The 13,718-nt window shown below is 37.8% G+C and overlaps 1 protein-coding gene across 1 annotated transcript in view; it reads left to right on the top strand.

The window, feature by feature from the left end:
• Window positions 1–13,718, top strand: part of LOC144970598 (sodium- and chloride-dependent glycine transporter 1-like) — a 65,800-nt gene that overhangs the window by 47,726 nt on the left and 4,356 nt on the right. The window contains exons 6-12 of the mRNA XM_078910387.1: window positions 1,551–1,689; window positions 2,686–2,820; window positions 4,095–4,323; window positions 4,634–4,746; window positions 6,967–7,098; window positions 12,530–12,629; window positions 13,175–13,275. Coding sequence (XP_078766513.1) covers window positions 1,551–1,689; window positions 2,686–2,820; window positions 4,095–4,323; window positions 4,634–4,746; window positions 6,967–7,098; window positions 12,530–12,629; window positions 13,175–13,275 — 949 coding nt within the window. The remainder of the gene's footprint in view (window positions 1–1,550; window positions 1,690–2,685; window positions 2,821–4,094; window positions 4,324–4,633; window positions 4,747–6,966; window positions 7,099–12,529; window positions 12,630–13,174; window positions 13,276–13,718) is intronic.

Here is a 13,718-nt window from a genome sequence, read left to right as displayed (position 1 = left end):
ACAAGACCACATAGCCACACCTATCACATCAAACGATAATGCATTTTATAAATATCATTTGAATCTTTAATTATTCTTACTAGCCGTGTCGTTTTGGGTTGCTGTTATAAAGTGCCACGGAATGCGCAACAGTCCATCACTACTACTACTACTACTACTACTACTACTACTACTACTACTACTACTACTACTACTACTACTACTACTACTACTACTACTACTACTACTACTACTACTACTACTTCTACTACTTCTACTACTTCTACTACTACTACTACTACTACTACTACTACTACTACTACTACTACTACTACTACTACTTCTACTACTACTATTTCCACTACTTCCACCACCACCACTACTACTACCACCACTACCACTACCACCACCACCGCTGCCACCACTACGACTTCCACTGCTGGATTGTTGCGCATTCTGTGGATCAACGAAAAGCTCTGCGCAATCGATCGATCTGGCAAATCCACAGGACGCTTCCCATTACATTACACTTAGATTTCAGACTTTGGGACTGGTTCATCTACTACTATAAATGTGTTGAATGCAAAATTATGCGTTGATCAAGCTATCACACCGTTCATTGAACGGGCCCCGATACTTGTTACAATATGTTACAATAAACTTATAGTGTCAACACATAAATGTTTTCTAGATACAGCTTTGGAATGTTCACTGGCTTTAGTCATTTATGTACTACAAATTCATTTGGAGTCAATTAAAAAAAATGCAAACTAGACAAACTTAAAAAACCAAAAACCAAACAAACATTAAAACAAAAACCCCAAGAAAAACCAAACGAGCAAAATTAACCAAAAAAAACAAAACAACAACAAAAAAAAAAAAAAAACAACAAACAACAACAAAAAAAAACCCCAACACAAACTCATCAACAAAAAAAAAAAACAAAAAACAAAAAAAACCCAAAAAAAACAAACAAAAAAACAAAACAAAACAAAACAAAAAAAAAAAAACAAAAGAAAAAAACTTAAAACAAAACAAAAGAAAAAGAAGAAATCACCCAAAATCTCCACAAAAACAAAACAAAACAAAAATATAACAAACAAAACAAAACAAAACAAACAAACCACCAAAACAAAACAAGACAAATACAAAATCATAACAAAACAGTCTGTCATTCTGTCGTGGATTGTTTGCTCAGCATCGCTCCAGGACAGGCCAATTGCTTTGAAAATCAAGCATTCTCTCTCTGTGTGACCTCCCCACCCCCCCCCCTCTCTCTCTCTCTCTCTCTCTCTCTCTCTCTCTCTCTCTCTCTCTCTATCTCTATCTCCCCACAGCTTTGACCGACCTCCATCCCGTTTCCCTTTGCTTTTTTTCTTTTGTTTTTATTCATAAAAGTTTCTAGGGACAGTAACATATTCAAAAGCAACAAAACTAAATAACATCCACTTTTATAATTTGGCAAGTTAATTTTACAACAAAAAGAGTAATATATATATATATATATATATATATATATATATATATATATCTATATATATATATATATAATTTTTCCATCCGTCCACCAGGCGCTTTGTCCTTCGTCAACAAAACTCCCCAGACATCGGTGACCTTGGTGACGTCAGCGTCAAGCTTTGTCTCACCCTCCTCCTGGCCTGGTTCCTCATCTTTGTATGTCTGATGAACGGGATCAAGACGTCTGGGAAGGTAAAAGAGATGTCAAGGCTCAATAACCCTTGACAGGAGGTCATTTGCTGTATCTTCAATCACCTTATAAAACCTACTAATCGGGTTGCTTTTATGCTTTGGAGTGGGAATATTTGTTTTGTTTTTCCCCCTGGTCGTAGCCGGTATCAATCGTGTTCGGCATTGCCTAAAATTCCCATTCAGACACAAACACAGGATCCCATCACACCACACTAAATGCTTTGAAAACATGATATTCAAGACACACAAAAAATGGTTACAATACCTAACTGGAGGTGATTTACAAAGGGGGAAAAATATAGTCTTCGAAAAACTTATACTACACATTTTACTGATTTCTTCTCAATTGACGACTCCGGCTAGCCGGAGTCGTCAATTGAGAAGAAATCAGTAATTGCTCTTGGAATCTTCCGTTGTTCCCTTTTTGGTCCAGCCCCCTTTGTCAGCCTTTTTACTATCCCACCTTCGTTTTACAGGAGTTGAAATAACCTAAAAGTGTCGCAGGCGCCGTAAACCCCATAGAACACGAAACAAAACAACCTTTGGATGGAAGGGTGGTTTAGCTCAAATGTCATTCCGCCATCTCAAGTTTTCCAGTCACTGCTTGGAGAATAGCGAGGCCAAGAAAAACCTCGGCAAGATTAACGCCTGTTGTGGTCATGCACATCAATAGTATTACTACTGAGTCTGTCACTTTATTTGAATAATAATAAGAATAATCTTTCATCTTTCATATTCACCAATTGCCCAAAGCATTTATTCTTTCTTTCTTTAATAAGGTTGTAAAGCGCTTTGAGCACGTTTAGTGTGTTTTGCCCTTGATAAAAGTTAAAAAACATTTATTATAAATGCAATTTTCTGTCGCTTTAAAGTCAATTTCATTACTTATGGAACGAAATATGTGTTTCAAGAGACAAACTGATAAATCTTGTTGCAAAGTTTGACTGGAACTTGAATGCCTCGTTACATAACGTTCCTACCCACGTCTTTCCACAGGTGGTGTACTTTACAGCCACGTTCCCCTACGTCATCCTGGTTGTTCTGCTGGTTCGTGGACTCACCCTGGAGGGATACGAGGATGGAATTAACTTTTATGTTATCCCTGAATGGGACAAACTCACTGACGCCAAGGTAAGAACGGAGATGTGGGAGAGGAGGAGGAGGAGGAGGAGGAGGAGGAGGAGGAGGAATAGGAGGAGGAGGAGGAGGCAGAGGAGGTGAAGAGATAGATAGATAGATAGATAGATAGATAGATAGATAGAGAGAGAGAGAGAGAGAGAGAGAGAGAGAGAGAGAGAGAGAGAGTATGCATTAAACTGCTATGTAAAATCGCTAAACAGGACAGACTCATTGAATTTGGAGTATCTTACAAAAATCGAGTTGATGCATATCCCAAGTTAGTATAGGTGGTGACTACTTTTATATGGTTTCGTGCTGCTAGAAGGCCGACGTTTCTGCCTACTTTTGTTTCAATTGAATTAACCAGAATGCTGATACTGAATTATTTTGAAATTGGGTACTTCATTTTTATTGGTTTGAAAATAAAGAAACAAGGGTAGAACCGACACGTCTCTGCTGATAATCTCAGACATTGTGGGGATTTAGGGATTTACTTTTTTTCTGAAAAAAGTTCAATATGAGAACTCTTTAGACCGTATTCTATATAAAGTTAAAACTCTACCTCGTGTCCCAATTCCGAATTGGGGCACAAATGAAGAACCGCGTGGCTGTCAGTTCGCAACTCGACTTGTTTAGTCCTTGTGGTGCTATATGTTTTAGATTCTGCTGTTTTACTATTAATTGGATGTTGCGGCTATGTGGTCTTGTGGTATGACACTTGCTTTCGGATAGAAGGTCCTGGGTTCGAGCCTCGCGCTCGGCGCATAGTTGAGTCCTTGGAAAAGGCTCTTTACTCACTTTCTCTCACCGTACTCAGGTGTAAAATGAGTACCTGGCCGTTAACAGCGTTGTCTTTGTCCGAAAAGTTTTTAATATCGCCTAACAGGCGGTATGTTCCGTCCTACATGTTAAATGTTGCTGTTGACCAGGGACCCCTTGTAAAGCGCTTTGAGCACATTTAGTGGATATTGCTCTATATAAAGCTTAATTTTTTAAAATTACTTATATTGGTGTTTTGAAAATATTTCAAATTGGATATATTGATGCATAAAACAGAGAAAAGAGAAAAAATTGTTGAAGTTAAAACGTTTAGTTAGATATTTATAACAATTAAAATAAGATTGTGTAAGAATTACTATGTTATAAATCAGAAAAAAAATTATGTATACATACATTCTGTAGCGGGATAATCTCATCAATATCAAAGAACATAACACGTCTGTTTCATCAGTCTTTTATCTTAATTTCATATCATAACTACTAACAAAAACAATTTCATCTCCCAGATTTGGAATGACGCGGCCTCTCAGATCTTCTACTCCCTTGGCATAGGGTTCGGCGGTCTCTTGACCATGGCCTCCTACAACAAATTCAACAACAACTGCTATAGGGACGCCATCCTGGTCGCCCTCATCAACTGTAGCACCTCCATCTTTGCTGGATTCGCCATTTTCTCTCTGCTGGGTCACATGGCCTATCTGACCAATCAAGAGGTCTCTGACGTCGCTACTTCCGGTAAGGTTTTTATTTCCTTTATATTTAAACAGTTAAAGGAATCAACGGTCATGACATCACTTCCCTCGTAATGACACATAGAAACTGATTCTAAACTATCGGGACAATGGCGGACGCCATTATCTCTATCATCGCCCTTATGAAATACTTCCCCGACGAGCATAAAAGTGTATCCAGAGCAGAAAAACATTATATTTCAATCTTACAATATTTGTCGAAATGCTCTAAATTAATGTTCATATATTCTTTATCAATTATTTTTATTTACTTCATTTCACCCCCCCCCCCCTGCAAACCAAATACTCCCCAGGTCCTGGTCTGGCATTCGTGGCTTACCCTGATGGGATTTCCCGGCTACCAGGATCTCCAATCTGGGCCTTTCTGTTCTTCTTCATGATTCTCACCCTGGGTCTGGACAGTCAGGTGAGGAGTCAAATACTAGTCCTTCAGAACCGTACAGTCACTAGGGCTTGAGTTTATCTCACTTCATTTTGAATAAATCGTGAATTGTTTGCTCCCTTTTGGACTTCTCTATCTATAGTACTTTCCACTATAATATATAATTAAATCTCACACACGGTCTCAACTGTCAGATGAGTAAAACGTATTCCTTCATTCAGAGCCACAAATTTCATAGACCTAGAGTTTATTCCGATTTCTCAAGCGTTTAATGGACAGAAACCATTGTTTGATACGTTCTTCTGTTTGGATAGATTGCATATCTTTGTGATATACTTTCCACCAGACTAATGCTGTACAGGAGTGCATTCATTTCGTCTCATGTTCGTGAGTAACCAGTGTGTCATAGACGCGAAACACTTCTGTATTTTAATCACAACAAACACATGAAACATGCCAGCAAACAAAACTACGTGTAACCTAAAACGTTTATATTACTATTCAAACATTTGTTTAGTGAGAATTGATCACCCAAAGGTATTCTAAATACAATAACAAAGAAACACCGTGTGTTGTTTCACTTTGCTGGTAGGAACCTGAGAGAAATTTTCATTCCGATCTAAAACGTTCGCGTTCGGTTCCTGTTCTGTTCGGCAACTAAAAACGAGTGAGTTACACTCACTTTGCTATGATAAAACAAGAGACCGACTGAGAGGAAACATCAAATGGAGGCGAAGACAGACGGAGAGGAAAATGTATGCACTCAGTTTACAGCCTAAGCCGGAAAAAAATTGACTACATCCTGGACCATACTAGTAAATGTGCGGCTATGTGGTCTCGTGGTATGACACTCGCTTTCGGATCGGAAGGTCCTGGGTTCGAGCCTCGCTCGGCGCATAGTTGAGTCCTTTGAAAAGACCCTTTACTCACATTCTCTCATCGTACTCGGGTGTAAAATGAGTACCTGGCTGTTAACAGCTTAGTCTCTGTCGGAAAAATTGTAATATCGCCTAATAGGCGTCATGTCTCGTTCTTCTTATTACGTGTTACTGTTGGCCAGGGACCCATTGTAAAACGCATTGAGCACATTTAGTGGATATTGCGTTATATAAAAGCTCTATTGTTTTGGTTAAATTAAATAATATATAAAATAAATAGAATTCCCTTTATTCATCCCATAGGGTAAATTTGTCTTTAGTGTCTATTCTAAGGGAAGACTGGAAAAACCCAGGCGTCAGCCGCAGTGCAGCGCCGCAAATTGAGTTAGGGCGAGGTGACTTGCTCAAAACAACACAGCCCAGCGGCGGGTGATCGAACTCGGTACCTTTCGGGTACGAAGCAAATACCGTACCGCTTAGCTACTCTACCCCTAGTCCCTTTCTTGTGAGGCGATTTGTCTATCAACGCGGCTATAGATAAAGCTTAGCTTGACTGACCAAACCTAACACGTCAATAATTTTTCATCAATATCTAATCATCCTTCATCAGTCATTCATCATTGATATTCAATCATGCATCATCAATCTACAATCATTCATCGTCAATCTTTATCCCTTTTTACATAAATTGCTATTTATCTCAATCCACTGATCAATGATTGAACACAACATTTTTAAAAACTTTGTTCAGATTGTTTCCACATTTAATACGCATAATTTTTTGTTGTTGAAGTCATTCAATTATAAAGAAAGGAGATGAAGAATTAGGTTTGGTAATGATGATGATGATGGTGATGATGATGATGAGATGATGATGATAATGAGATGATGATGATGATGATGATGATGATGATGATGATGATGATGATGATGATGATGATGATGATATTAATAATAATGATAATAATATTAGTCGTACTTGTAGTTGTAGTTGTAGAAGTAGTGGTGGTGGTGGTGGTAGTAGTAGTAGTAGTAGTAGTAGTAGTATTAATGTTAGTAATATTACTACTAACAGCAGCGGCAGTAGTGATATTATTATTATTATTATTATTATTATTATTATTATTATTATTATTATTATTATTAGTAGTAGTAGTAGTAGTAGTAGTAGTAATAGTGGTAGTAGTCGTCGCCGTAGAAGAAGACCTGCTAGGGAAATAAATACAACATTAAGCATGGTTAATCCGTACAAATGTGCTATGTAAATGTTAATAAAATGTTTATAAGTTATTTCATTTCTGGATTTTTGCCAGAAGCCTCAAATGAACTTTAGGGCTTGACCTTGAACTTTGTTTCCCTTTCACAGTTTGTGATGATGGAGACGGTAATTTCGGCCATTTCTGATGTCTTCCCTAACTACCTGAGGAAACACAAGACACCCTTCACCTTCATAGTTTGTACCATCGGCTTCTTGCTGGGTATTCCACAGACAACTTACGTAAGAAACCAATGTTCTGACGATGCCTATCTAGTCATTTAAGTCTGATCACTGTTACTTAAGACATTGATATATAGATATATCACTTAGGTCTCTGTTATTGTTTTTTGCCATCCATGTTTTTGAGTAATTCTCACAAAACTGTATTAACCAGACTATAAACGATCAAGATAACAAAATAGATTTGTGTGTTGGTCCGTTATATTTACGGATGGCAATGTTGTGCGTTTCTTATCCATGCGCATACTATCTATTTTGCGCGATATTCAGCGGTCTGCAAACTTTTTGAAAAATAAAACAGCGCATTAAAAAAAGACTTTGGTCAGAAAACTAAACATTCAAAATGAAAATATTTAAAAACATAATTAGGGTAATTTTAATTGATTGATATTTGAGGGACAAAAAATGTTTTCTTTCAGAGGATATCGTCTAATTAAAAAATGCATCAAATGTTCGCTCCCCCCCCCCCCTCCCCCACTTAAAATGTCTAAGCCAAGATTCGTTCTTGATACGCACAATGTCATTGGTTCATACTAACTGCTGTAATGTTAAAGATGATTTTAAAATGACAGAAGTCTGGTGATAATAATATAGTAAAACTATAGCATATAAGTAGTAGTAGTAGTAGTAGTAGTAGTAGTAGTAGTAGTAGAAGTAGGCATCCTTCCGTCTTAAGAGACGATGGTTTGCGCCCTGTATGGCTTTGGTCTCATCAGTCTTGTTGAGAACAGCGACGGTTGTGACTCAGCAGACCAATCCTTGCATGGCAGTCTCTACCGCAGTTGTTGCACACGTAGTTTGACTGTGTGTTTGGTGTGTAAGTAAGCGTATAAGTAAGTGTTAGAAAACATCTCTATGATATGGGATAGCCTCCTGCCTTTGAAAAAGCAAATACTATGATGGCCCCCAACTAGTCAACATTTTGAACTAGATTGAAACGTTCGATAGGTCTTAAACTTAAGACTTTTTGACAAATTTAAAGTCATCTTAATCAATCGATTTACTAAGACTATATAGATGGTTATGTAAGGTTAAAAACCTAAACCAAAAAAACAAAACAAACAAAAACAAAACAAAACAGGCTGAACTTTAGCTTTAATATAGGGCAATATCCACTAATTGTGCTTGATGCGCTTTACAAGTAGTCATTAACCAACAACAATACATAACACGTAGGACAAGACATGGCACCTGATGTAATAAATAATCGTATAACATTCCAAAATGTGTAAGCAATGCTGGACATGGTGATGTTCACATCGTACCGTAACATATTATTAATAACGGATTTATAAGCTTAGAAAGGAAGAAAGAGAGAGAGAGAGAGAGAGAGAGAGAGAGAGAGAGAGAGAGAGAGAGAGAGAGAGAGAGAGAGAGAGAGAGAGAAGGGGTGGGGGAGGAAGGAAGTTAAATAGGGTTGTAATATTATAGGGGTGAGCATATGTGAAGAATGGCAGAGACAGAAAAATGAGAGAAAGATTGAGATACGAGCATGGAAAATAGAACTACTCACACAAACACACACACACACACACACATAGACAGACAGACAGAGAGAGAGAGAGAGAGAGAGAAAGAAAGAGAGAGAGAGAGAGAGAGAGAGAGAGAGAGAGAGAGAGAGAGAGAGAGAGAGAGAGAGAGAATTGATAGATGATATACAGACTAATAAACAGATGATAAAAAGGACGTTATCTAGGACATTAAAAGATCTTCCCCAAGGAATCAATCAACGCATGGAATGTTTATTTATTATCCAAGCAATGCCCTCGAGCTTTCATTGACGTAGAAAATTTGCATGTCTAATGGCTTGGGGAATTTTTGTGCAATTTTGAAAAAAAAAATGATAATTCGAAACGGTTTATGATCTGAGCATGCCTTCGTTCCATTACACCAAACAACCACCATCAGCACCATCACCACCACAAACACCACCACCGCCAGGTTTGAGGTTCGATCCCCACTCTAGGCAGGCAGCTTTTCTTTGTGTGTGTGTGTGTGTGTGTGTGTGTGTGGGGGGGGGGGTTCTTCTCTTTTCTGCTTTGCTTGGCACTGTTTCATGCACACCTTTTCAGATGTATATCAATTACATTCTAGAAAATAGTTCGATATATCGTGAGCTGCATGCTGATTTGTTCAATGTTGATTATAATAGAGCAGATTTGCCTATTTGAAAATTTTAATAAAATGTAATTTATTTTGAGATAAAATCTGTAGTCGTTATATTTAACTGAAAAAAACCAAAATCAATTTTCCTTCATTAAGATTAAATAACCTTTCAAAAACCATGTCTAGTCTGGCATCTACTTTGATTATCAATAAGTTTTAATGACTTAGAGATGCTCATGAAGTTCTGAAATTGCATCCAAAAATATCGTAATACTATGGAATTTTAGAAATAATAGGGAGATCTGCATTCGAGACCACAAATCAAATACAATTTCATGCCGGAATCGAATTCTATATCGTATCGCCTTTCGAGTTTTTTTTTTGTTTCTGACTGGTCTTAGAGAAGTTAATTATTTCCCTCAATTTATTGTGTGGCTTTGTGGTCTAGCGGAGTAACACTCGTCTTCTGACCGGTTGGTCCATGGTTCAAGTCCCGCTCTTAGTGGCGTTCAGTTTAGTTATTTTGTCGGAATGAACTAGCTAGGTGCGAACAATTCATTTAAAGTCACAATAATAGGTAATGTAAATGTTGGTGCTCGAAGCTCGAAGAAATAAACAACAATGTGAAATTGAATATAAACAACAATTTGATAAACAAAAACAGATAATGTGGACGTTTCGGGTTTCCCCTTTATCGACAAAGCAGGATGGATGAAACATTACAGACGAATGAGAAACTTGGGGTTAATATCTCTTGTATCTTTTTTCTCCTTGTCGTTTTCTCTCTTCTTCGTGCGGCTATGTGGTTTTTAGGTATGACACTCGCCTTCGGATCGGAAGGTCTTAGGTACGAGGACCGCTCTAAGCGGCGAATAGCCGAGTCTTGGAAAATACTTTTTTACTGACATTTTCTCACCATATTCAGATGGAAAATGAGTACCTAGCCGTTAACAGCGTTGTCTCTGTCGAAAAAAAATCATTGTAATATCGCATTACAGGCTTCATGTCTCGTCCAAATGTTAAGTGTTGATGCTGGCTATGGACCCCTTTTAAAGTGTAGCAATGGGTAATGCTTATATTTGTCTAAAGAAAAAAAATGAGCTTTATATAGCGCAATATCCACTAAATGTGCTCATAGCGGTTTACAAGGGGTCCCTGGACAACAGCAACATTTATCATGTAGGACGGGACATGACGCCTGTTAGGCGGTATTACAATTTTTCGGACTCATTTTACACCTCAGTACGGTGAGAGCATGTGAGCCTTTTCCAAGGAGTCAACTATGCGCCGAGAGCGAGGCTCGAACCCAGGACCTTCCGATCCGAAAGCGAGTGTCATACCACTAAACCACATAGCCGCACGATGTATGAGTAATATATTTGTTATAAAAACTCAAATTATTTCAAGAAAAGTGGCTTATCAGATTTATGAACGGGCCACAGAAATGATAAATGAATTAGATGATAAAATCTCCTTTATTGATACCAGTGGGGAATTGTCCTCTTGGTATCTCTCGAAAGAGAAAATCAATGGCATAGTTAAATTACTCGAGTTGGAGACTGAGAAGAAATCTCCTCGTTTATTTAGGCAATTCTGTACTCTGTAAAATAAAATTGAGCATTTAAAATTTTGGCCAGAAAGATTGTCGTTCTAATAATATCGATTGATTGAAATGGACCTCGTCTTGTCAAAAACTCTCAAACCTGGTACTTTAATTCAAGTCCAGGGTTTGAGTGTTTTTGACAAGATTAGAGTTGTAATCGATCGGTATTTGAAGGACGAGTTTTCTGGCCAAATTTTGAAATACGTATTTTTTTGTCAAGGTACGGCTGGAATTTCCAAACTGTTTTCTGTGTACTTGTATAGATAGAATGCGGTTGGCCAAGGAGTTCACAACATTGCCATCCGGAAGTATAACGGACCAACACACAAACTCTGTGTAACCATGAACTTTTATAGTCTGGTTAATACAGTTTAGTGAGAACAACTCACAAACGCGGATGGCAAAAACAATAACAAAGGCCTGAGTGACGTCATCTGCATACTATCTATACGGTCAAACTGCTAAAGGCCAAACATAAATTAAAAATAAATAAATCCAACAAGCAGAATACAACGAAATGAACAAACAAAAAAATAATTTTAAAAATTCCCTTTGTTCATCCCATAGGGGAAATTTGTCTCTAGCGTCTATTCCAAGGGAAGACTGGAATAACCCAGGCGACAGCCGCAGTGCAGCGCCGCAAATTGATCTAGGCCGAGGTGAATTGCTCAAAGCCATATAGCGCAGCGGCGGATGATCTACCCGATCGGTAGCTTTCGGGTACGAAGCAAAGACCATACCGCTGCCCCACGCTGCCCCATGTGAACTATGACAAAGAACTATGAAAGAGTGCAAAAATCTCTATTTTAGTAATCATAATCTTATAATTATTGATAATTCAGTTTTGTAGAACACTCACTTCACACATCAAGGGAACCGTGTATCGATCCCGGCTGAATTCAAGATTTTTTCTGACCTTCCTTCCGGCCATCCTGCTGTGATGGATAGCTGGGTCTCTTAGATCTGGAAAGTACGTTTGCGATAGACTGGCGTCCTATCCAAAAGTTTGCAAGATATTGCTATTGTCCCTTCAGTACTATAGGAAACGTAAACTCCGTCCCTCGTAGGCTCATTGGCTCTTAACTCACTCAATCCTAGAGATTTTTGCTACTTTTCGAAATTGGAAAAAAAAAATGTATTAAAAACGAGCATTTACACAGATAGTTTTATTCAACTATCATTCACATGCAAAACTAAAAACATTAACTTTGATACTACTATAATTTGTCTCGAAGAAATGTTATAATAAATAGGTATGAGGTAAAAGTAACCTGGGTAAACTACGGATATAGTCGGTGTTAGGGTTGAGGGAGTTAAGGACATGTATTAAAGCATAACTGACTGGCCAACGTCCAAATATATGGACGTCCTGCAAGAGAATACCTTGTCCAATGTCCAATGATTTCAACAACTGAACCGCTTCAATGGGAGCGATCTATATTCAGGTTTTCATCCACCCAAGTCATCAATCACATGACTTGTTGTTGTCCAACGATTGGATATTTCTCAGCAAATGTAAACTCGCTGATTTGTTTATGAAAGTTGTAAACATAGCCATGTGTCAAGCGGAACAAAATGACCGATCGTGATGTTAGATATTTCAAAAGCTGTGAAAACTTTTCATTATGTGGGTCACTTTGAGCACCCATTCCAATATGACCAATGACCTTGAGCACATGAAAAGGTAATATAGATCCTCCCAATTCACTTCCATTAAAACAGGGTGGTATACGTGTCCTGACCTTGATGAATGACTACAGTGGAAGCTACAACCTCATGATTCTGGCTCTGGCTGAAATTGTATGTCTCTTCTATGTCTATGGTAAGTCATAGCCTAAGCATACGACATATAACATACAATATATAGAAACATACAACATACAAGGCACATAAACGTCTATGGTAAGTCATAGTGTAAGCATACGACATACTACATACAACATATAAAAAAATACAACATACATGATACATTTATGTATATTATGGTAAATCATGCCACAAGCAACATACACCATATAAACGTAAAACATAATGTAATACACAATATACAAAACGCATTAGTTCTATTTTTATGCTAAGCCATAGGACAGGAACTCTACCATACACGGTGCAACAATTTGAATGGTAAGACGACCATAAAATATACAACATAACATGCAGCATACAAAACTTTCCTAATTTTACGAATTTTTTGTAAATATTGGCAGGTCTGCTTTAAGACCACGTGATCTTTTAGGATTCATTCTCTTCGTTAACGAGACGCATGGTATTATCGGCACATTGGCCGTGTTGTCAACACCAGTTTTTATTCAGCACGATGATACACGCAGTAACCTTTCTATACGTCCTTGACCTCTGTGATTTCAGGTCTGAACAACTTCCGGGACGACATCAAGATGATGGTTGGCTTCCGACCCAAATACTACTGGATCATCAACTGGATGGTCATCACGCCTGCCGCTATTGTGGTCAGTATTACAACTGGACAGTAGGCAGTATTGTGATTTGGCTGGGTGGACAAGATTTGTCATTGATTTTAATTAATTAAACAATTTCAGAAATGAGAAATCTCTTTTTCTTTCACTATACACACTAACTTATTCAACCTGAACATTCATGTCAGTATATCCAGAGCTGCCTACTTGAAATATCAACAAATCATAGTGTCCAAGGGAAAAAATGAAAAGGACACACTAAATAGCAATACAAATCAATTATTTGCCCTCTGCATAATTAAAATATGTGCTCCATAAGCTCGAAAGTCCTGAATACAGTTTATAAGCAAACAAACTCTCTCTCCTTTTCAACAAGATATTTGAATCAGTAACGTCGATGCAGTTCTCTATTTGGAGCATAAAATTCGTAATTCTACGACTTTTTCGTAACGCTAGGCAGGTCTGGTATAGCAAAT

The sequence above is a fragment of the Berghia stephanieae genome, chromosome 4 (assembly GCF_034508935.2).
Source record: "Berghia stephanieae isolate SIO BIC M18660-M18661 chromosome 4, UCSD_Bste_1.3, whole genome shotgun sequence".
Lineage (NCBI taxonomy): Eukaryota > Metazoa > Mollusca > Gastropoda > Nudibranchia > Aeolidiidae > Berghia > Berghia stephanieae.
This window is presented reverse-complemented; position numbering and strand designations above follow the sequence as displayed.